This window comes from Stomoxys calcitrans, chromosome 3 (genome assembly GCF_963082655.1).
Source record: "Stomoxys calcitrans chromosome 3, idStoCalc2.1, whole genome shotgun sequence".
NCBI lineage: Eukaryota > Metazoa > Arthropoda > Insecta > Diptera > Muscidae > Stomoxys > Stomoxys calcitrans.
This window is the reverse complement of record NC_081554.1, coordinates 109,470,500-109,494,792: the sequence shown is the minus strand read 5'-3', so window position 1 is coordinate 109,494,792 and position 24,293 is coordinate 109,470,500. Positions and strand designations below refer to the sequence as shown.

At 38.4% G+C, this 24,293-nt stretch overlaps 2 protein-coding genes and 1 long non-coding RNA gene across 3 annotated transcripts; 1 reads left to right on the top strand and 2 right to left on the bottom strand.

Moving 5' to 3' along the window:
- Positions 1-1,442: 1,442 nt before the first annotated feature.
- Positions 1,443-10,771, bottom strand: LOC131996091 (uncharacterized). Its single transcript, XM_059365540.1, has 5 exons — positions 10,688-10,771; positions 10,524-10,602; positions 2,724-6,044; positions 2,405-2,542; positions 1,443-1,519 (listed from the first exon to the last, which is right to left on the bottom strand). The coding sequence occupies exons 1-5, from the start codon at positions 10,769-10,771 to the stop codon at positions 1,443-1,445; spliced, it is 3,699 nt and encodes a 1,232-aa protein (XP_059221523.1).
- A 2,135-nt stretch (positions 10,772-12,906) lies between these two features.
- Positions 12,907-13,748, bottom strand: LOC131995923 (uncharacterized). The gene is made up of 3 exons (XR_009397692.1): positions 13,556-13,748; positions 13,206-13,363; positions 12,907-13,129 (listed from the first exon to the last, which is right to left on the bottom strand). It is a non-coding gene; the product is annotated as an uncharacterized LOC131995923 (long non-coding RNA).
- A 9,047-nt stretch (positions 13,749-22,795) lies between these two features.
- Positions 22,796-24,293, top strand: LOC106091126 (uncharacterized). Its single transcript, XM_013257552.1, has one exon. It carries the CDS (start codon positions 22,811-22,813, stop codon positions 24,191-24,193), a length of 1,383 nt encoding a protein of 460 aa, XP_013113006.1. The 5' UTR covers positions 22,796-22,810; the 3' UTR covers positions 24,194-24,293.

Here is a 24,293-nt window from a genome sequence, read left to right as displayed (position 1 = left end):
ATTCACAATAGGGTTAGTTCAAAGCTACAAAAGATTAATTCTTTATTTCCATTGATTTTAAAACTAGAGTTTAGATAGGTGAGCCATAGAACTAAGAGTCAGTTATATTCAAAATCAAAATAGTTAAGTCTAAACATTGAGTTTAGACATGCTGCCGGGCAACAAAAAGTTATTTTGGTGTCAACAAAGCACGGAAGCCAAGGCCCGAATTGCCTCAGACAGAATCTTCTGGTTTGCCGCTGCTACATTATTGTCTGGTGTCGTTTGACCCGTGTTGCTGTTATTGTAGGCTGCTCTGCGAAGACTGCCAGTCGTTTTGTGCTTGGTGGTTTTCCCATTAGATTGATTCGGTTTGCGATTGATGTAGTTAGGATGCAGTAAAGTATTGTGGGGCCTGGCACAAATACGGCACATGTTTCTGGATCTGCAGTCCCGAAATCTATGGCTTCGTGCCAAGCAATTCGCACAGTAGGTTTCACGTAGGACGAAAATGTTCCTTTGTTTTGGGCTCATACTTAAAAATGTAGGGCAAACTTTAAGTGCATGGAATCTATCGCATAGTTTGCACCTGTAGACATTTGGGGAACGTGACCGACGTGTAAGGGATGATCTGAAATGGTGTATGTGAAATTAATGATAGAATGTTGTGGGTTTGTTAGTATGATATGTTGTCGCTGTGATTCAAAGGGTTAGATTTTGTTATTGGGGTTCGTTGGAGGTATCCGAAAGGGGTAAGTAGCACAATTTGGATATGGGTCTATTAATAATTCCAGCCTCTGTACGCACATCGGCTATACGGACATTCGCATCAGGTCCAGGATACGTTTTTACAATTCTTCCTAAACGCCATTCATGAGGTGGAAGCAAATCGTCGATTACAACAACTAAATCGTTAATATTCAAATTTGGGCTTTGTCTTTGCCATTTATAGCGCTTGTGCATTGTCTTCAAATAATCTTCTTTCCATCTAAGAGCAAATTGATGGTGAAGAGCCTTTAATTTCAACCATTTATTCACCAGAGATAATTTGGGAGAAGTGGGCTCTGGAAATGCGAGTAAAGGAGCGCCTTTAAGAAAGTGACCCGGTGTCAGGGCAGTAAGATCCGATGGGTCCTCTGTTATTGCGGAGATGGGGCGAGAGTTTAAAACTCCTTCGATTCGAGCAAGAAGGGTTGTAAATTGCTCGAAGGTGAATCTATGGGCGCCTGCTAATTTCCTAAAATGGGTCTTAAAACTCTTGACGGCTGCCTCCCAAAGGCCACCCATATGAGGAGCATGAGGTGGGATAAACTTCCACTCAAACCCATGGATTGCATACTTTTGGGATATATTACTGGAAGCCGAATTGAGAAAGTGTGAGAACTCTCTTAGCAAAGCTCTGCTAGCCCCAACGAAGTTGCGACCATTATCTGAATATACTCTACATGGGAGCCCTCGCCTCCCTACAAATCTGGCAAATGCAGCTTCAAAGGCTGCAGCCGATAAATCAGAGCAGGCTTCGAGGTGAATGGCCTTTGTGCTGAAACATACAAACACACATACATAGCCTTTTATGATGGGTGCTCTCCTTAGGGTGGAACTCTTGAGTTCGAAAGGGCCGGCAAAATCAGTCCCGATGACATGAAACGGTGGCGATAGTGTGCAACGATCTGGGGGTAAGGGTGACATTATTTGGGAGCTTGGCCTGTGCCTGTAAATAGTGCAGGTTTTGCATTTGTGTATAATACCTTTGATCCTAGGTTTTAAACGTGAAATATAATATTCGGTTTGTACAAACCTGCACATTTGGTTACATTCAGCATGTGCTAGGAAGATATGCAAATGAGATAAATATAGACGGCTAAAATCGGAGTTTCCAGGCAGTATGATTGGATATCTTTCTTTATATGGCAAAAAGGAATAAGTAAGACGACCGTTCACTCGCAATATTTTGTCTGTGTCCAAAAATGGGTTTAAAGAAAACAATGTGCTCTTACTAGATATAGGTTGTGAGTTCAAAAGAGCATCAAACTCACTGGGGTATGCCTGTTTCTGAGTGAGAAAGATTAAACGTCTTTTGGTCATTTCTATTTCGCTTTGGGAAAGTTCGATTTTACTAAACGTGTGAGAGTTTCTTAAGTTGGGACTGGTGTTATAGAAAAATCGAAAAATATAGGAAATAACCCTTAATGCTCGCGCATACGAAGAAAACCTGGAGAGGATGTCGTTTTCTTCAGTTGACGTAACATGGACCTTAATGACTTGTTTCGACAAGTCGGGAATTATCGGGTTTCTGCTAGGCCAAGTTGATTCGGGATTAGTCAACCATGATGGACCCTTCCACCAGAGATTGTTGCCCATGAGATCGGAGGGCTTGCAACCTCGAGTACCAAGATCGGCTGGATTGTCATGAGTTGACACATACCTCCACTTCGCGCCATGGGTGAGTTCATGGATCTGGGAGGTGCGATTTGCAACATAGGGCTCCCATGACCATGGAGGTTTGGACAACCACCCGAGAACAATTGCTGCATCTGTCCAAAGTGTAACGGAGGCAATGTCCCTTTTAACAATGTTCAATACGAACTTTATTAGCAATGCCAGCAGAAGAGCTCCGTTAAGTTCTAGTCTGGGCAAGGAAACATGTTTGAGTGGGGCTACTTTACTCTTGGCAACGAATAAGTTCGAAAAAACAGTAAATGTGTTTGTCTGACACCGAAGATAAACACATGCACAATACGCACCTTTAGAGGCGTCACAAAAGCCATGAATCTCGAGTGTGTCATTGGGAGCGTATTGAATCCATCGTGGTATCTCCACTGCATTAAGGCCTATTAAATCAGATTGTAAATTATTCCAAGTATGAAGAGACTCAGGGGATATTTGGTCATCCCAGCCTGAATTCTCTAGCCAAAGCTGCTGCATAAGCATTTTTGCTCTGATAATAATTGGGGTGATCCAACCGGCGGGATCGAACAACCTCGCAATACAAGACAGCACTTGGCGTTTCGATATTTGCACGTGAACTTCAGTCTGAGTAGTGGAATAGGAAAATTTATCAGTTAAAGCATTCCATTTGATACCTAAAGTTTTTGTAGAACTAGATTCGCAGAGCTTAAGCAAGTCTAGATCATATAGGTCATCACGAGGGAGTCCTTCGAGTAGCTTGGGATCGTTCGCTGTGATTTTCTTTAGTGGAAATCCAGCCGATTTTAGAACTGAAATTAGTTTTCTTCTTGAGTCGACAGCTTCTTCGATTGAAAAACCACCAAAAAGAATGTCGTCAACATACGTTTCATTGCGTAAAATGTTAGCGACTTGAGGGAACTCCTTTTCGGAGTCTGCGGCGAGTTGCAGCAAGGTGCGAATTGCCAGAAAGGGGGCACAATTTATGCCAAAAGTTACTGTGTTTAATTGGTAGTCTTTTATTGGGCCTGTAGGGTCAATCTGAAAGAGAATTCTCTGGTAGGGTCTATCATCGGGATGTACCTTTATTTGTCGATACATTTTTTGTATATCTCCACTATAAACGAATCTGTATCTTCTCCAATTGAGAACGGTTGCTATTAGATCTGTTTGTAGAGTGGGTCCAGAGTGGAGGACATCATTAAGCGAAAACCCAGAGTTAGTTTTGCGGGATGCATTGAATACGACCCTAACCTTTGTCGTCTTGTGGTCAGGGCGCACTACTGCATGGTGAGGGAGGTAAAATGAGTAATATTTACCTTCAGAGTAAATCTCTTCGGAAGCAGTTTCTTCCATATGATTCATAGAGACATATTCGTTAAGAACCGTATTATACTGTTCCTGTAACTCGGGATCTTTAGACAGACTTCGATCCATTCTAGTATATTGGCCAAGCGCAAGGAATCTTGAGGAGCCAAGGCTTATGTCTTGTGGAAATTCTTCCTTAAAGGGGAGCCTTACAACATATCGCCCATCTGCATCGCGAGTTGTTGTTTTTGAGTAAAATTCCTCACAATATCTGGCTGATGGTGGTACCCGGACACTAGAAGGAACTTCCTCCAATTCCCAAAATTTCTTGAGGATCTCACTAAGATCATCTCTTTCGCGGGGGACTACCTTAGTAGTGAATGAGCTAATAGTTTCTACGGTCACAGGACCACTTAGGACCCATCCGAAAATAGTGTTATACGCAGAAGCTATTCCACAAATATTCTTCTTGATTCCATCTAGATTGATGAAACGCTCGCAGTCATTACCAAGAATGAGATCAATATTTGAGGACTTATTAAAGTTCGGATCCGCTAGTTCAAGTTCTTGAAGTTCTGGGGTGAGAGGGAACTCAAACGACACAGATGGTAGCTTCTTTGTGACTTTGGGCAAAACAATAGCGGTCAAATTGCACCTTATATTATGCCTTTTTGAATAAATGACAATATCGCACTCTTTGTCCGCCCTCTGAGTAGAGGCACCAATACCGCCAATTTCGAAAAGAGATCTGCGATAAGGGATACGTAAAAGGTTTCTGATTTTCTCGGAAAGGAAAGTTCTTTGAGAACCAGAGTCAATCAGAGCTCTGACTGTAAACAATTCGCCCTGATTCTCAATCTGTACCAACGCGGTACGAAGAAGAATTGTCTCATTGTTGTGAGAAAAATTAGCCTGGGTTTGTGAAAAGTTCTTAGGCGAAGTTGAAGGCGCTGAATTATCAGTTGTAAATTTTGGGATACTTTCAGATGTATTTCTGATCTCACCAAAAGTTCTCGTGTTGGAAAATTTTCCTTCGGGCTTAGGATTGGTCGTTTGATCTAAATGAAGTAGGGTATGATGAGACTTTCTACATGAAAGGCAAGTATTCTTACTCTTACATTTATTCTTCATGTGATTATTAGAGAGACAATTGTTGCAGATTTTGTTTTTAAACACAAAATCTATTCGTTCCTGGGCTGAGAATTCGCGGAACTTGGGACAGATTCGAATGCTATGATCCTTCTTGCACAACAGGCAAAAAGAATTGAGTTTTTCTTGAGATGCATAAGTCTGAATTTCTTTCGGCTCATGGGATGATTTCCATTCTGGGAAGCTATGGCGTTCTTTTGCCGACTTGAAGCTCGATATTCTCTCGACCACTTCAAAACGATTTATTAGAAACTCATCCATTTGGGACCAACTTGGGAGTTCACGGTGGGATTTTAGGGACTGTTCCCATTGGGAGATTGTTTCCTCTGGTAGCTTGGTAGATATTAGGTATATCAAAAGGGGATCCCAGCTATCAACTTTAACATCTAACGACCTTAAAGTACAGAGACAATCATTTACTGTAGAGTGAACTTCTTGTAGGGACTCGCTATTCTCTGTACGTGCAACAGGAATACTAAAAAGTATTTTAAGTTGGTTGTCTACTAGTACTCTTTTGTTTTCATAACGTGACTTTAGGGCATTCCAAGCGAGATTGAAGTTCTCGTCACACAATGAGTACCTTTTTACAATAGCTCCTGCACAACCCTTTGTTTTGTTTCTCAAATGGTAGAGCTTCTGAGCTAGGGTGAGTTTGGGGTGACTCACATAAACGGCCGTGAACATATCACGGAAGGATGGCCATTCTTCATAGCTTCCCTTGAATACCTCGGTATCGCATGGAGGTACTTTTATGTAAATATTCGAGTTATCTGAAATCTGGGTATTGACCGGATTTTGAGCCGGAAGGCTATATCTTGCGCTATGTCGAGGGTTAGATCCCTCAGATATTCTGAGAATGTCCATTATCTGGGACCGAGTTTCGTAATACGCCTCAGAACAAACGTTAAAATTGATCTTGGCATTCGCCTTAAAATCCTTCGTATTAGATGATTCGGGAGACAGAATCAGTGTTTCGTAGGCCACTTGCAGTTTTTTCCATCTATTCTCCAAATCGTCTAATTTTACTTCGAGAAGGGAGTCTGTTTGGTCAGTTATATCAGTTTTCTCGAATGACTGACAAAAGCTGACCAAATGATCGCATTCAAAAAGAAATTTCTCGTGAATTGGGGAAGGTTTTACCATTCCGCTGCCAGCAGCGGCAGAAGAACTGCGCGCATCTGTTGGCTCTGTCATATCTTGGCCTATGAGAAAAAGACTTAAAAAACTAAGTCCAGTCTTTATTTAAGAGAACTTTGTGAACTCTTACAAATGAAATTCTGTCTTGTATTTCAGACAATAAATCTCGTTCTGAAGTAAAATAAACAGAGAATTTCTCAAGCCTAAGTGAAATTGAATTCGACGTTAAATCCCCAAATGCCCAGAGTCGGACTTCCTCAGTTGGAAGGCCACGGACAATTTTCAGTGTCAAAATATACGAAATTGAAAGTCTCAGGCAATTGACACAACAGTTAGGTTATGATTTGATCCATATGACCTTACCGATAGCTAGTTATCTATCGCTTTCGGTGCTATACCTCAGTTGAAAGGAAATAGCTTGCGGTTACTTGTAAACCGGAGAATCTTATAATTACTATACCTCAGTTAGCAAAGTATAGCTTGGGGTTAGAAAAGACCCCTATAGTTCGTTCAATGTAGCGTTGTCTATGCTTCCTTCGTCGGAAGCGAAAAGATGTGAGCAATAAATAAAAAGTATACCACAATAGAAGTCTTGAAGACGTTAGGTTAGAACATAAATTTCATAGATTCCCCTATCATCAAAGGATTCTTAGCATTGCAATCTGTTTTGCAGTCAAATGAGTCTAAGAAAATTTTGGGCACCAATTTTCTCAAATAAAATTTGTGGTAATTTTAAATTTCAATTTATTTAAATAAATAATATGTGTAAAAACAATGTTTCAATAAATGCGAGTATGCTTATAGAAAGTTGCTAAAAGTCTTGTATAGAGAATTTTGGGTTAGGTAGTGTAATTAGATTTATAAGTTTTCTGTTTTAAAAGATTCTAGATTTTTAATTCGACAAAATGTTGGTAATAAAGATTTGAAGTTAGTACTGTGGTGAAATTTTCAAAAAATTTTGAGTGTATAAAGTATCACAGTTTAAGATTTTTGTCCTCTTCAAATTTCCATTTCGTTTTTCAATAAGGCTGCTGCTTTTTTATTTGGTAGTTAAATATATTTCCTCTCTGATAGTTAGTACCTCAAACATATAATCCAAGTGAATTTATTATTTCCTTTACAATACCGTAGTCGGAACACTGTGCGAGTATAAGAGTCGTCATTTGACGTTTATATGGGAGAGAGGCACTTTCGTTGTGATTGTTCGTTTGTTTTGTTTTCACCACAGTTGCGAACAAATTTAAAATTTTGTAGTAAGGGTTTGTTAAAAATTTCTATGAGGTTAATTCATAATTTACCTTTTGTACTTGCATGCCAGCCGATAAAAATATAATGCTTGTTTTTTTTTTTTTTGTAATTTTTTAGTTATTTCTTTTTTTATTTTTGAAACCGAAAACCGATCTTATCCGTTTATAGACCAAACTGGTTGTCTATTTTGTTTTGTTTTGTTTTTTTTTTTTTTTTTTTGTTTTTTTTTTTTTTAGATTCAAAAAAAAATTATATTGCCACAATTGTATAGAGATAATTTTCGAAATAATATCACGATTTTTTTTTTTTTTTTTTTTTATATAACCGAAATATCTGATTTTTTGTTTTGATTTAATCGCCTTAAACCTGCTTCACTTTCTTTATTAATTGCAATGGGATTTGCTTTGCTTTTTACCTTCTCCTTTAGTTTTGTATTCTGCTTAATTGTTTCATTTTATCACATATGACTTTGAAGAGAAAGAAATTGATCATAAGAATAATGTAATGACAACTGGAATAGAAAATAGGGTAATGGCATATGACGTAATGAAATGGTGTGATGACAAACGATGAGATAATAAATATTGAGATGGCAAATGATATGATGGCAACTGATGAGATGGGAAATGGTGAGATGGCAAAATGTAATGAAAGAAGCCGAAAGGTGAAACGAAATGGGAATGGAATATGAAATTTTGAAGATGGCGCAAAACTCATCCATATATATTTATATGTATATATGTAAATATGTAACCAAACTCATGGCCTTGATTTACAATGTACATTTTAATATACATATAGATATACATATTATAACGGATTTTTATGTAATCATAATTTATACACGTTTTGGTTGAAAATATTACGGTTTTTATGATTTTGTTGCAACTTTTTTCGATTTTAAAATTTTTCCACTGAATTTTTAACTTTTTTTTTTTTTACAATTTGCTTCAATTTTCTAAGCCGTTCTCTAATGCAATTTGTCACCTTTTTTATGGGGTTGTTGCTATTCTTTTAAGCGATTTTTTAGTGCAATTTAAAAAAATTTTTTTGCTTGGTTTGTTGAAAATTTTTAGCCAATTTCTAATTTATTTTAACCCCTTTTTCAAGAGAGACACGAATTTTTTACAATATTTGGTTCATATATTTTTTTTTACGTCTTCTGGCTTTACTTTGTAGTTTTTGGCCTTTTTTTTGTTAAGCTAACAATAGAATTTTCCTTCTCACGTTTAAAAATTTGGCCTTCTTTGAACTTGCGAACGAATTTTACAAACAAAATGTGGACTTTGAGAAATTTCCAGTCTACAAGTTTTTTCCGAACTTTTATAAAACTGTGATAATGAAAAATTGTATGTTAAATTTATGCGGCTTTCGGGTTTCCTTTTTTGTCGAACGAAAAACATGCGCTTTTAGTATTTTTATGACCGGCATTACACAATAACTGGTTTAGGTTAGTTAGATCTTGTTTCGATTACCTTCTGTTTTCTCCATTTTTGTTTGGTGATGATTTTCGCTGTTCTGCATGCTCTCTTCTCGAGCTTACCATGTTGGAGGATCGATGGACCATGTAAAAAGGGGGCTGGGGGTCGTTGGTGACAGCAGCTGGATTTGGTGGAGTCCAAGAGAGATGGTGGAGTGCACAATTGTCACCAATACCCGGAGGGAATTTGTGGACTGTATTTTGTTGTTTTGTATAGATGACAGAACACCCAACTTACGTTGCAGGTATGGAATGTATGTGGATATTATAATTCCTCAGTATATGAGAAAGTAGAAGTTGGCGCCAAAGAAAAGAACAAAGTGGGGAATTTCGTTGGAGTTCAAATGTCTTTTATGGGAAATAATTGGATGCTCACCGTTGGGGATACAAGTAAAAAGTGAAGTAGTTTTGGTTCTATGGCTCACCAAGAAATCTATGACAGATATTTAGATAAAATTCATAAATACAAATAATTCACAATAGGGTTAGTTCAAAGCTACAAAAGATTAATTCTTTATTTCCATTGATTTTAAAACTAGAGTTTAGATAGGTGAGCCATAGAACTAAGAGTCAGTTATATTCAAAATCAAAATAGTTAAGTCTAAACATTGAGTTTAGACAGATGCCATATTAATTTTTATATGTAAATGGCAACATTTTGGCCAAAAAAAACCAAAAAAGTAAAATGTGGTAACCTTGTAAACCACCGGAAGAACGATTTTGGAAATTTGTCCACAAAAAAAACATAGTACCAACCTTTACAGGAAAATTCTCGCGGAATGAAATAACAATACTCCCGCTCCACTCAATGGTTCAAACATGAAAACATGAATACAAAAACCAAACCGGAATAAAAAAAATGCAACCAACGCTCAGTATTTCGTTTTTCAAGTATTTTGTTTATATGTAAACAACACACATTCACATGAAAGCACACACATCAATGTTTGACATTAGGAAATTTGTCAAATTAAAAAAATTGTACTCAGCTGTTCGAATGAGCATACCTTTAAGTTTTTGTACCATGTAACATATCCTAAACGAAATTTTCGTCACCGGTACCATTACCGAAAATTTCGCTTGCAGGTACGAAGCTCAAATGAAAGTTTCTTTGCGTAACTGGGTGACAATACATGAATTTTTTCTTGCAACTACGAATGAAAATGTATGTTTTAATAGCTCCATACAACATGAGATACAGTTAATTGCAATAAAAAAAAACTATTAATTACACCTCATATGTACTTTATTACCAAAAACGACCAAAATTATAAATCGATATTTTTCGTCATCTTGTATTGTACACAACTGTTTTTCAGTGGCGTCATAAATGTTTTGGCTGCGACCGTAAATTTCGCTAGAAGTGCATACTCAGCTTTACACTTTTCGCTTCACCGCAAAGTAAAAAACACTATTACTACACTATCTGTCAACGAGTTTTGATTGTGTGTATATTTTAGTTAAGAACGTGACACACACACAAACAACCAAAATAGTGCGAACTAGTAACATACACAAAACCAGAGTTGCACTAATCACTGATTTTGGCAGATAGTGCAATATTTTGTTGTTGGGCAACTGCCGTTACCTATAAATGAATATATACTGTGCAAGTTATGCATTGTTGTAATTAAAACATGCATGTAGGTATTCATGTGTTTTTTTTCACTCATAATGGAAAACAAACAAACAAGGAGAAATAATCACAAAATGCTGAACTTCTTCCAAGTATACATTAAGATGTTTACTTGGAATTGAATTGGAAAATTCTCCCATCAAATTTTCATAAATGAGACAATTTTCATTGTATACCTACGGGGACATATTTCAATTACATAATTTTTATATTTATGATAAAAAATATTAATATTCTTTACATGTGTTGCGGCGCCCGCCTAAGTCCGACCGTGGACAAGAAAAAAAAAGAAAGAAAAAAAAAAGAATTTTGCGTGGAAGGCCCTTTAGATGAGGCCTTCGCACCTGCGTGGCGGCCTCGTAACCACGATATTTCTCCAGCTCTCGATTGCTTTGCATGCTGGAGGATCTGCAGGGACCTTTGGACATATCGTATGGCTGGTCAGTGCCCACAAGAACCAACCATGTCAATTATATGCGTTTTGTGCAAAGCAACCCCCCTCATCTTTAATTGATAATGTTGCCGCTTGTATGAAGAAGAGGGGGAATTGCAATTTTTATTGGTAAGCTAACCCCCCCTCCCCATTGTTAGTTTATCTTTCATTTGTATGTTGATGTTTGGAGGAGGGGAGGTTGCATGTGTTGATTTTTGTCTTGCAGTGTGGCGGGGAAGCCTCCTTTGGAGGAAGGTTTTTGTGTGATGTCCAGATGAATGATCCAAATGTTCTGGCGCATTGACTGTCTGTGAGAGATTCTTTGTGGAGAAAACTTTCCATTTAAAAATGTAAGGTCGCCCCCATGCTTATTTCTTACAGATAGCCATTCCGTCAGAACATCCCAAAAAGCCTGAAAAGAGAAGGGAAAAGAGATTAATAGCGTGGAATTTAATGGAAAATCGGAAAGGAATTTGAGAACGTGGTGTGTCCACCACAATGAAATGAACTTATGTTTTGTTGTTTTTGACATGTTGGCAGAATTGCCTGATTTGCGTTGCCAACTACCTCAGGGCTGGATAGATGACGGTAGTAGAAGTAGTGGAGAGGCATAGTGGCGCAATTCATTCATAAAGAGATTTGTATAACAATAATAATTTTTTTTGAAGCGAAATGGATGAGTAAGATGACTAGTAGGTATGAGAAAAGGACGTATGAAGAAACATAGATGGCTCCGCGAATAAAGTATGGCGTTTATTGGAAGTTTATTGGATGCATGAGCATAGCGTCACTATAAAAGAGAGAGAAGTCTGCTTGGCGTTTCAAAGTGTTGTATTTCGCTGTGCTGTGCATAACCAAAGGTTCATTAAGGCGGTTATATATTTTGAAACAAGTGTATCAAATGTGCTAGTTAACGTGAATAAAAAGGTTGGATAGATTATATTTGGTTTTTTTTAGAAAGTATGACTTAATATTCGTTTTTTTGTTTTGAAACAGAAAAAGATCTATGTTTTTTTTTGTGTCCTAACCTTCCCCAGTATTTATATATGCTACAAGATTTTATGAAAAGTAAGTGGCAGAAAGAGTGTATAGAATCATAAAAATGTCAGATGTAATATGAGTATTAATAATTACTAGGTTCCAACACCTTCGTGGGAATAGAAATTTTGTCCACAGGTTGGTGCGTCGACAATAGAATCCTGCAGAAGGAAGGCGGGATTGCAAAAGAAAGGCAGCACAGCAAGACACGAATATCACAGCAACACATAAACGGAGATTGCCAGTAAAGTAAATGCTGAGGTTAAGGTAGGACAAATTTTTGTTCTTTATTTGATCGGTAGATCCAGCAAAGAATTTTTGACAATAAAAGGCGGTGCGGTAACCATCAAAATAATACAGTTCAAATAAGCATACAGTCCAATATAGTCGACATCGCCCACGGGCAGTGGACACCAGAAGCGAACAGGTCCCACATACATACATCTATTGCCCCCTTGTGGGATATCGAAGAGAACAGATTAATATACATAGGCCGGATGTGCACATGATTGCTACATTCCATTTATGCCCCAAAACCAATCAACCTTTGTGTCGTTTTATATTATTTATATTGTTTTTTTTTGTCTTATGTAGTAGCGTTTGATATTTTTTTTTATTTTTTTTTATCTGACTTTATATTATTTATATTACTATTTATTTAATTTAATTTTTTTTGTTTTTTTTTATCTAGGCTTAATCTAACGTTTTTTTTTACAAAGTAGTTTTTTTTTGACAAAATATCGAATTTGTGATAGGGTCTACAAAGAAATTTCCATCAGAGTAAAGTAAAAGTTCCAGGTAGAAAAATAGAAACTGCCCCAAAACTAATCTAAGAGAGCTCCCTTAGTTAGGTTTACATTTATTTTTTTCTTGTTTTGTGCAAGCCTTGCAGAATAATAGGCAGGAAAACTTTGTAGGTCTTACTTCGTTATACACTGACTTTTGATTTGTTTTGTAACAATCGTGTTACATTTTTTTCACCGAAACATTCGTTTTGAGATTATAGATTAGACAAACCATTTTTTTATTTATACATTTGAAGATTAACGCAGGATCAGTTATTTTGAATCATTGCATGTTTAATACAAATTAATGTTGTAGGTGTTAGTATTAGTAAAATTATAATAAATATGATTAATGTTTGAATTTGAAGGCGATGAGTGTAATGATGTGCTAAAAGGATCCCCTCGGGGCAGGTAAGTGCGGGATGGATGTTGTGATGTAGGCGGGTTTATGGGGCCACCGAAATCGATGATCCGGGAACTGGTTGGCCATGGAAGGGAGGGCGACTGGGACAATCCATCTGGTCTCCAACCTATAGGAACGTGTAAATGATAGTAGAGTAACGTTAATGGATGTTCTGGAATTACTTTTTTTTTATTGGTACGTACCTCGGACGGAGATGACGGGATGGGACCACTCCTGGGATATACCGTGCTAGCCGATAGTTATTCTCCTGTCGCATAGGAGGCATCCGTAACAATATGGCGCCCAATCGAAAGAGGCCCGGCATTTCATTGCCGTGGCGATTACCATCATGTGTGAACACCTAGACACAGGAAATAGACCATTAATATTTTGAAATAGCCCGACTTTGAAATTTGGATTTGAAGTTTAGAACTTCGGAAGTTTGGCAACCTATCTGGTTGACGTCAGATGTAGTTGTGCCAAAATTCGAAAATTCGAAACTGAAAGGAAAAATGGAAAAGGTTAATGCAAACTGGATGATGTTGTGGCGTACCTATCAGATGAATGATGCGGAACAAGCACACATTAGCCAGATAGGCAGTGGAAATAGTTTCAGTTTGGATTTAAAGTGACCAAATGTTGGAATAACGATTTGATAACCGCTCTAGATAATGATGTTAGAGGACTGTAGTATCAAGGGTTAGATTATGACATTTGAAGGGGTCGGTTGAAAGACCCAAGATAAGGCACTTACTTTGCATGTTGATTTGCTTTTAGATTTGATTATACACGTTCCAGAAGGTTGCTCGAATGAGAGTCAGAATTACAAACATACCGCACACATCACATCCCTCGCATACCGCCCCATACATATATCTGAAAGAGAAGTGAATATTGATATACTATAAGGAAACGATTTTTTTTATTCATCGATATATAATTTTTTTTTATAAAACGAATTTTCATTACAACTCTTGTTTAGTTGATAGACATATTAAGGCCAGACTGACACAAAGGCTAAAGTTTTGTGTTAATTATATTATGAGCATAGAGACTCGCTCGCGGTCTAAGAAACGTAGTCGACCTGAGACATTTGATCTAGATAGGTCCAGACAATATATTGCCGAGAAGAAACGAAAGGATAGTAGGGAAATGGAACAGCAGAATACTCCGAAGAACAATTCCGTAAGGGACATGTCACAGACCATTAATACCGCGTCGTCCGGCCTGAATCAGAACGCTAGGGAGGAGGTGAGGTCGGAGGTCCAAAGAGGGCCAGGCGTCTCCGCGAATGCAGAAGGTGGGTCCACGGTACTACATAGGGCTCTCGAGAATAGAGTTCAGGTAGTTCAGAACGAAATAGGGGATATTAGAAGAACCCTGGGGGATCTGGCCAGAGCGATTGAGAGTCTAACCGCCAATACTACCAGCAATATGATGCCGAATTCCAGTTCGAATATGAATCAAATGGATGTAGCTAGACCAGTAGTGACACCACCTGCAGTAGAAATACCAATGGCTGACAATGTCAGTGGCGTCCAAAAGGAGAGTTCAGTTCCACGTAATGGGTATCTAGGTGCAAGTCTGGATAGAGATAGAATGAGGATTAGAATCGATAAACTAGGGTTAGTATTCGATGGTACATCGAGAGGCTTAGGGGTCGAAGATTTCGTATATCGTTTGGAACATTACCAGAGGCAGTACGCAATTCCATGGGAAGAGGTTATTAGGGACTTTCCCTTGGTCGTAACAGGTCCAGCCGAATCTTGGTACTGGTTGTTCCAGAAGACCCATAGATTTCACGACTGGCAGGAACTTAAACATTGCCTCCTTAGCCAATACCAGTCTTCGCGGTCTAATTTTGAAATTCTAACCGATCTAGCCCAAAGAAAACAACAATTGAATGAGTCCATCGACGTATTTTTCCACATTATGGGTCAAATGAGGGCCAAATTAATACAGCCTGTCTCTGAATACGATATGATAAAGATAATGAAAAAGAATGTCAAAGAAAGTATTGGTCGTATAGTTTATCCGATTCAAGTGTCATCAATGGAGCAATTGCGAATCGAGTGCAATGAGGCAGAAAGGAATTTTCCTAGAAGGGATGTTAGGAACATGCCACCACCCAATCGCCCAATTAGACAGATAAATGAGTTATGTCATGAACCGCCAGAGTACTTATCTGAGACAGAATATGAGAGTATTGACTATAATGAAGTGGCAGCATTTCAGACGAATAGGCAGTCAGCAATTTCTTGCTGGAATTGCAGGCAAGCTGGCCACGGCTTTAGAGATTGTGATTCGACTGTGAGGAGTTTATTTTGTTATAAATGTGGGAAACCAGGTTTTACTACTCCCAAATGTCCCGTCTGTCAGCAGGGAAACCCCAACAAGGGCGTGGATCTAGCAGGGGAGCCACGTCCGCGCGAGAACCCCAAAGCACAGTAATAATGTTAAGGTCACAACTGGCCCAACGGCCGATTCCGAATAGGGGATGCTTAACGACTGAGGGAGGTTTTGATAACTTCAACCCTGACCTTCGTCACTACTTACCATTGGAGATAAGGCAAGACCATTATAATGAATGTCGCTCCAGAATTTTTAATGAGAATCCCGATCCGAGAAAGGTGCCAAAGGTTCGTCAGAAATTCGCTAGAAAGAGAAAGGAGATTAAAAACGTTATTGAATCGATTAGAAGAGCTGGTCTAAACGAGGACCCTAGAATGTTCGCCGAGGTTGAACTTCAAGGAGTCAGAATTAGAGGGCTACTTGACAGTGGGGCTTCGGTGAGCGTTCTAGGAAAAGGATGCCGAGAGTTGGTAGAGTCCCTAAACTGCGATATTAGAACCATATTTTCGAACGTCAGAACAGCCAGCGGACATGAGCACCGTATTTTGGGAAGTATTAGGGTCAATATAAGATATAAGGAACTAGTTAAGGAATTAGAATTATACTTATGCCCGGATTTGGAGCAGGCGCTTTATCTAGGAATGGATTTCTGGAAATTATTTAATATAGCCCCTGAATTGTTAGAAATAAATGAAATTAATATGGAACAACTCCAAAAGGAATTTGCTAATGAGAAAGTCGAGCATAAGTTAAATCCCCATGAATTAGACGAAGAACAGAAAATGCAACTGCAGGCTGTAATAAAGAGTTTTGACACCTTTGAGGAAAAGGGCTTAGGTGTAACTAGTTTGGAGAAACACTCAATAAAGTTGATAGAAGGTGCGGTTCCTGTAAAGGATCGCCATTATCCATTATCTCCAGCTGTCCAGTCCATAGTTTATGAGGAAATAGACAATATGTTAAGGCTCAATGTTATTGAAGAAAGTGAGAGCCCCTGGAGCCACAGAACCACTGTCGTCAGGAAGCCAGGCAAGAATAGGTTCTGTTTGGATGCAAGAAAGTTAAATAAATTAACCATTAAGGATGCATATCCGCTCCAGAATATAGATGGCATTTTAAGCCGGATAGACGAGACGCATTACATTAGCAGTGTCGATCTTAAATATGCCTTTTGGCAGATCGAGTTAGATGAGGAAAGTAAGCCTTACACAGCGTTTACTGTACCCGGACGGCCATTATATCAATTTAGGGTAATGCCGTTTGGGTTATGTAATGCCGCTCAACGTCTTTGTAGGCTTATGGACCGTGTAATTCCGCAAAGGCTAAAAGAGAATGTTTTTATATATCTGGATGACCTGTTGGTGATATCTAGCGATTTTCAAGAGCACTTACGATTATTAGGCGAAGTAGCCAAGTGTCTCAGCCAGGCCAATCTGACTATAGGACTCAAGAAATCACATTTTTGTTTTAAGGAACTAAAGTACTTAGGATTCATTATTGGAAATGGAATGTTAAAGACAGATCCTGATAAAGTACAAGCTATAAGATTGATAAGGATCCCGAAGAGTCCAAGAGAGGTGAGAAGCTTCTTAGGCACGGCCGGCTGGTACCGCCGATTCATAAAGGACTTCGCATCGATATCCGCTCCTCTTACAGATACCTTGAAGAAGTCTTGTAAGTTCACCATGGGAGAAAAGGCGATTGCGGCATTTGAAAAGTTGAAAAAGGCCCTGACGTCGGCCCCGGTATTGAGACACCCCGATTTCACAAGGCGTTTCTACATCCAATGCGATGCATCTGATTATGGAACCGGGGCGGTTTTATTTCAATTGGATGACAGCAACGAAGAACACCCCATCGCTTTCTACTCTCAAAAACTTAACTCTTGTCAGCGAAACTATAGCGTGACCGAAAAGGAATGTTTGGCTGCCGTGATGGCCGTGAAGAAATTCCGGCCTTATGTTGAGATGATGCCATTTACGGTAATTACGGATCACGCTAGTTTAAAATGGCTTATGAGTTTGAAGGACTTGAGTGGTAGATTGGCTAGGTGGTCTCTTCAGTTGCAGGTCTTCGATTTTGAGATCGTACACCGTAAGGGATCTGACAATATTGTTGCTGATATGCTATCTAGGTCTCCTATAGATGTGAACATAGAGGAGCTCACTAGAGAAGACTTCCTGGATTTTGAGACATGTGAATTTGAAGGGGAAGAGTACCTGGCACTTATAGAGGACGTGATGAAGGACAATGATAGACTACCTGATATAAAAGTGAAAGATGGGCTGGTATTTAAGAAGACGGTATTTGAGCAAGAGTTGGATGAAGTTTTATGTTGGAAGTTATGGATACCGCCCGCGTTGACACATGTCATCATTGAAAAGGCACACAACGCCCATACCGCAGCTCATGGAGGCGTAGCGAAGACTTTGGAGAGGGTCAAGCGATTCTTTTATTGGCCAAGGATGTCTACCCAAGTCAGACAATTCATAAAAAATTGTCAAGTATGCCAGGAGACGAAGCCTAGCAATCGACATATGATGCCTGAGATGGGTCAGGAAGTACAGACTGATAGGCCATTCCAGAAGATATACATGGATTTTCTGGGGAAATATCCCCGCTCGAGGAACGGCAACGCATATATATTTATCGTTGTGGATCACTTCACCAAATTTACATTTTTGAAGGCGATGCGAGAAGCCACAACCGCAAATGTTGTAACCTTTTTGGCGAATGAGATATTTCATAAATTTGGTGTACCTGAAGTGATCCACAGCGATAACGGTGCGCAATTTACCTCGAGGAGTTTTCAGGATATGGTTCAGGCATACGGGATAACCCATATGAAGACTGCGGTATATTCACCTCAGTCGAACGCCTCAGAGCGGGTGAACCAATCTGTAATTTCGGCCATAAGGGCATATCTTGACGAGGATCACCGTGACTGGGACATGTATCTCTCGGAGATCGAATGTGCCCTCAGAACCTCAGTTCATTCGGCGACGGGCTTCACACCATTCTTCGCACTATTTGGTTTCCATATGTACACGAATGGCGCGGACTACAGATTGGCTCGAAGGCTCCGGTCATTGACGGATCACGAAATTCAAGGAATAGATGGAACGGCGAAGATGGAGGCGATAAGGGAGAAGATTAAGATAAATATGCATAATGCTTATCAGAGAAGTTCCGCAAGGTATAATCAGAGAGCTCGTGTGGTTAAATTTGTACCGGGGCAGGAGGTTTATAGGCGGAATGTGGTCTTATCCGATTTTTCGAAGAACAAAAATTCGAAATTTTGTAGGAAATTTCTTAAATGCCGTATAGTCAAGCCTGTAGGGAACCACATGTACGAACTGGAGACAATGCAGGGAAGGAAGATTGGCGTTTATCACGTTAAAGATATCAAAGTTTAGTGCAGTATAAATTTAGAGTCTGTGATTTATACCAGTGCAATATTAGGATAAGAATACAATTTTACTTCATTTTTGTTTGTGTTCGTTCTAATATTAAGTCTGAATTTATGGTGCAATACTTTTTGGTATCTGTGATATCGAGTACTTGTTGTTTTTTTTTTGTTTCCATTATACATTCCTGTTTGATTATACACGCTTTTTAATTATACACCCCTTTTGATTATACACCCTTTTTAATTATACACCCCTCTTAATAATACACCGTTTCCGGTTATGCATTTTTTTTCATTATGAGCTATTTTTGAATGTAAACTATTGGTACTTCTTACACCCTTTCTGATTGTACTCAGCCCCCCCCCGACACGCTGTATGTGAATGTGTACCTTGCGGATACTATACCCCATTCAGACTGACTACTCCTATGGTATTTTGTATACTTTAGTTCAGATTTGTTTACGACTAGGAAATGTATGCATGCCGGCCGTACCTGAATAGATCCTGGATGGACTTTGGAGAGTATCCGAGTCAGGCGCATCTGGAACGAGAGAGAGACACACAGAGTGACCATTTTTTTTGTATGAGATTGGCATTTACTTCCCTAATATCCGTATACTCGGTACGGGACTCAGGTACCAAGGCCCGGCTTTATATCTCAGGGCATGGGTGTTCCCCACGTACGATAGGAGATTTCTACTATATCGCTAGGTGATTATACCGCACACCCGCCCTGTAATCGTAGACTCTACAGCCCTGGTGTTTTGTTGCGGCGCCCGCCTAAGTCCGACCGTGGACAAGAAAAAAAAAGAAAGAAAAAAAAAAGAATTTTGCGTGGAAGGCCCTTTAGATGAGGCCTTCGCACCTGCGTGGCGGCCTCGTAACCACGATATTTCTCCAGCTCTCGATTGCTTTGCATGCTGGAGGATCTGCAGGGACCTTTGGACATATCGTATGGCTGGTCAGTGCCCACAAGAACCAACCATGTCAATTATATGCGTTTTGTGCAAAGCAACCCCCCTCATCTTTAATTGATAATGTTGCCGCTTGTATGAAGAAGAGGGGGAATTGCAATTTTTATTGGTAAGCTAACCCCCCCTCCCCATTGTTAGTTTATCTTTCATTTGTATGTTGATGTTTGGAGGAGGGGAGGTTGCATGTGTTGATTTTTGTCTTGCAGTGTGGCGGGGAAGCCTCCTTTGGAGGAAGGTTTTTGTGTGATGTCCAGATGAATGATCCAAATGTTCTGGCGCATTGACTGTCTGTGAGAGATTCTTTGTGGAGAAAACTTTCCATTTAAAAATGTAAGGTCGCCCCCATGCTTATTTCTTACAGATAGCCATTCCGTCAGAACATCCCAAAAAGCCTGAAAAGAGAAGGGAAAAGAGATTAATAGCGTGGAATTTAATGGAAAATCGGAAAGGAATTTGAGAACGTGGTGTGTCCACCACAATGAAATGAACTTATGTTTTGTTGTTTTTGACATGTTGGCAGAATTGCCTGATTTGCGTTGCCAACTACCTCAGGGCTGGATAGATGACGGTAGTAGAAGTAGTGGAGAGGCATAGTGGCGCAATTCATTCATAAAGAGATTTGTATAACAATAATAATTTTTTTTGAAGCGAAATGGATGAGTAAGATGACTAGTAGGTATGAGAAAAGGACGTATGAAGAAACATAGATGGCTCCGCGAATAAAGTATGGCGTTTATTGGAAGTTTATTGGATGCATGAGCATAGCGTCACTATAAAAGAGAGAGAAGTCTGCTTGGCGTTTCAAAGTGTTGTATTTCGCTGTGCTGTGCATAACCAAAGGTTCATTAAGGCGGTTATATATTTTGAAACAAGTGTATCAAATGTGCTAGTTAACGTGAATAAAAAGGTTGGATAGATTATATTTGGTTTTTTTTAGAAAGTATGACTTAATATTCGTTTTTTTGTTTTGAAACAGAAAAAGATCTATGTTTTTTTTTGTGTCCTAACCTTCCCCAGTATTTATATATGCTACAAGATTTTATGAAAAGTAAGTGGCAGAAAGAGTGTATAGAATCATAAAAATGTCAGATGTAATATGAGTATTAATAATTACTAGGTTCCAACACCTTCGTGGGAATAGAAATTTTGTCCACAGGTTGGTGCGTCGACAATAGAATCCTGCAGAAGGAAGGCGGGATTGCAAAAGAAAGGCAGCACAGCAAGACACGAATATCACAGCAACACATAAACGGAGATTGCCAGTAAAGTAAATGCTGAGGTTAAGGTAGGACAAATTTTTGTTCTTTATTTGATCGGTAGATCCAGCAAAGAATTTTTGACAATAAAAGGCGGTGCGGTAACCATCAAAATAATACAGTTCAAATAAGCATACAGTCCAATATAGTCGACATCGCCCACGGGCAGTGGACACCAGAAGCGAACAGGTCCCACATACATACATCTATTGCCCCCTTGTGGGATATCGAAGAGAACAGATTAATATACATAGGCCGGATGTGCACATGATTGCTACATTCCATTTATGCCCCAAAACCAATCAACCTTTGTGTCGTTTTATATTATTTATATTGTTTTTTTTTGTCTTATGTAGTAGCGTTTGATATTTTTTTTTATTTTTTTTTATCTGACTTTATATTATTTATATTACTATTTATTTAATTTAATTTTTTTTGTTTTTTTTTATCTAGGCTTAATCTAACGTTTTTTTTTACAAAGTAGTTTTTTTTTGACAAAATATCGAATTTGTGATAGGGTCTACAAAGAAATTTCCATCAGAGTAAAGTAAAAGTTCCAGGTAGAAAAATAGAAACTGCCCCAAAACTAATCTAAGAGAGCTCCCTTAGTTAGGTTTACATTTATTTTTTTCTTGTTTTGTGCAAGCCTTGCAGAATAATAGGCAGGAAAACTTTGTAGGTCTTACTTCGTTATACACTGACTTTTGATTTGTTTTGTAACAATCGTGTTACATTTTTTTCACCGAAACATTCGTTTTGAGATTATAGATTAGACAAACCATTTTTTTATTTATACATTTGAAGATTAACGCAGGATCAGTTATTTTGAATCATTGCATGTTTAATACAAATTAATGTTGTAGGTGTTAGTATTAGTAAAATTATAATAAATATGATTAATGTTTGAATTTGAAGGCGATGAGTGTAATGATGTGCTAAAAGGATCCCCTCGGGGCAGGTAAGTGCGGGATGGATGTTGTGATGTAGGCGGGTTTATGGGGCCACCGAAATCGATGATCCGGGAACTGGTTGGCCATGGAAGGGAGGGCGACTGGGACAATCCATCTGGTCTCCAACCTATAGGAACGTGTAAATGATAGTAGAGTAACGTTAATGGATGTTCTGGAATTACTTTTTTTTTATTGGTACGTACCTCGGACGGAGATGACGGGATGGGACCACTCCTGGGATATACCGTGCTAGCCGATAGTTATTCTCCTGTCGCATAGGAGGCATCCGTAACACATGTACGAAACAAATTTTCATAAATATAAGAATTTTTTTCATGAACGATCGTATTTATACGTTTTAATTCATTAATATATTTTTTTATATTTTGAAACAAAAAACTTGCTGATTTCAATCAGTAGGACATTTTTTCATTACTTATGAAAACATTTTCTTAAAAGTATTATACTTTCATTAAGATTTTTGTTGTGTTTCAAAAAAGTAAGCGTGAAAAATATGTGTTTTCAACAGTGAACGAATATAATACCAGCCTTAATATAATAAAAAAAATCTTCCTAATATATATGAACGAAAGTTAATGAAACCCGATCATTACATTTATGAAGGAAAATTCTTTCTGTGTACGCATGTGCGCTTGTATAAGTCACTTAAATCCTTAAAAAAGCAGTGTAAATGGACAGGATTTGTTTTTGGATTTAGTTAAATCCAGATTTAAAAAATTTCTATATAAATCAACTTGACGCTGACACTTTCGTTGGGTTTAGATTCTTAACCATCATTAGTCAACTCTGAGTCGGTTTCGACTTTTTCTCGATTAGTCGAAAATCGACTTTTGGATCACTTATACATGAAAATTGATATGTCGTCTGAAATGGGCTGCATAAATAGTAGTAATAAACAGATATTTTCTTTAAAAAGAGATAATGTTTTTAATGTGAGTGTCGTTCGTGTGCAATCGGAGCAATCTGTGATGCCATCCGGAGATGGCGTACTTGAATTAACTCCTAATGAGATTATATTTATTGCACCGAGTCGTGGTCAACTTGCATGGGGTTTGCAACACTTACGGCGGTATGGACTGACTGAGGATTTATTTAGCTTTGAGGCTGGGAGACGCTGTGCTACAGGCCCTGGAATTTATACATTTCGATGCTGCAATGCGGAGCAGCTGTATTCTAGATTTCAATTGTATATAAATTCAATGTCTCATGGTACTGACAATGAACGTACTATTAGCTCCAATCATCCCATAAATATATTCCATCGTTTAAATTTAAATGAACAACAACAGCATGCTAATCAATATTTGGAACCATCGACGTCTCTATTTGGAGCTGGCGTGGATCAGAGACCGGTGTTATTTGGACATAATGAAGCTAATTTTAGTTCGCCCGATATTTTACTGAGGCCATCTATAACATCAGAAATCTCCAACCCTTCAGATACCTCATACACTGATGTTAATTCCCCTGATAATGCCTACAATATATATATGGATCATCCAATATCTGCGACAAATGAACGGAATAACAATAGCTCTAGTCCTGTTGTACATCATATTTTTAATTGCGTTGAATTAGCGGGAACTAAAATGTTGAAAAAAGTTTCATTTGATAATCCACCTTGTGAAAGTCCCCCAGTTTTGTCTCCGGTTGTAAGCGAATCACAAAGGATATATTCAAATATTGATCTAGTTTCACCTATACCTGATTCTGCTAACCGGTCTTCCAATTCTGTTAACGATTCTGTAGATCCTGCTTATGTTAATATTGATGTTAAAGTATCTGATAGCATACAGCACGATATTGCAAATCAACGAATTATTTCTTTTTCAAGCGGAAACGTCGTTAACTACATTGTTTTAGATTTGGATCAGCCCCGTAGCCCATCTCAATGTTCGCCTAAGACTACTTTTGGAAGCGACCAATCATTAAATGAACACCAACATACCAGTGCAGTATTAAACGAAGAGGAACCACTTACCAATACATCAACTTTGTCCTGCGGATCTTCAACTATGCCAAAGAAAGCGACATTAAGCGAGCTAAGGTCTAATTTTGATACAAAAATTGGGACTTCAGGGAGCTATACTCGAATTGATTTTTTAAAAACTTTTGCCCTTATGAAATCAACAAATTACGCTGATTTCGACCCTGACCCTGATCAGGAAGAAAGTAGAATAACGCGGCATAGTAAATTTGTTAGAAAAGCCTACTCAATTAGCGATTGATGAATCCATGTTTTCTCTTTTTCGTAGTTCAAGTGTACTTAGTCATAATTGTAAAATGTAATTAATGTGAATATTTGAATATAGCGTTCGAAACAGTAAA

What these genes read in the sequence shown, in the direction of transcription:
- LOC106091126 (XM_013257552.1), top strand. Translation starts at nt 22,811, where the DNA reads ATGAAAATTGATATGTCGTCTGAAATGGGCTGCATAAATAGTAGTAAT.
- LOC131996091 (XM_059365540.1), bottom strand. Translation starts at nt 10,771, where the DNA reads ATGTCCAAAGGTCCCTGCAGATCCTCCAGCATGCAAAGCAATCGAGAG. An exon ending in TGTAATTGAAATATGTCCCC is followed by an intron (nt 6,045 to 10,523) that starts GTAGGTATACAA and finishes TTTTTCTCATAG; the next exon opens with GCCAAGATATGACAGAGCCA. An exon ending in ACCCATGGCGCGAAGTGGAG is followed by an intron (nt 1,520 to 2,404) that starts GTATGTGTCAAC and finishes TGTATGTTTCAG; the next exon opens with CACAAAGGCCATTCACCTCG.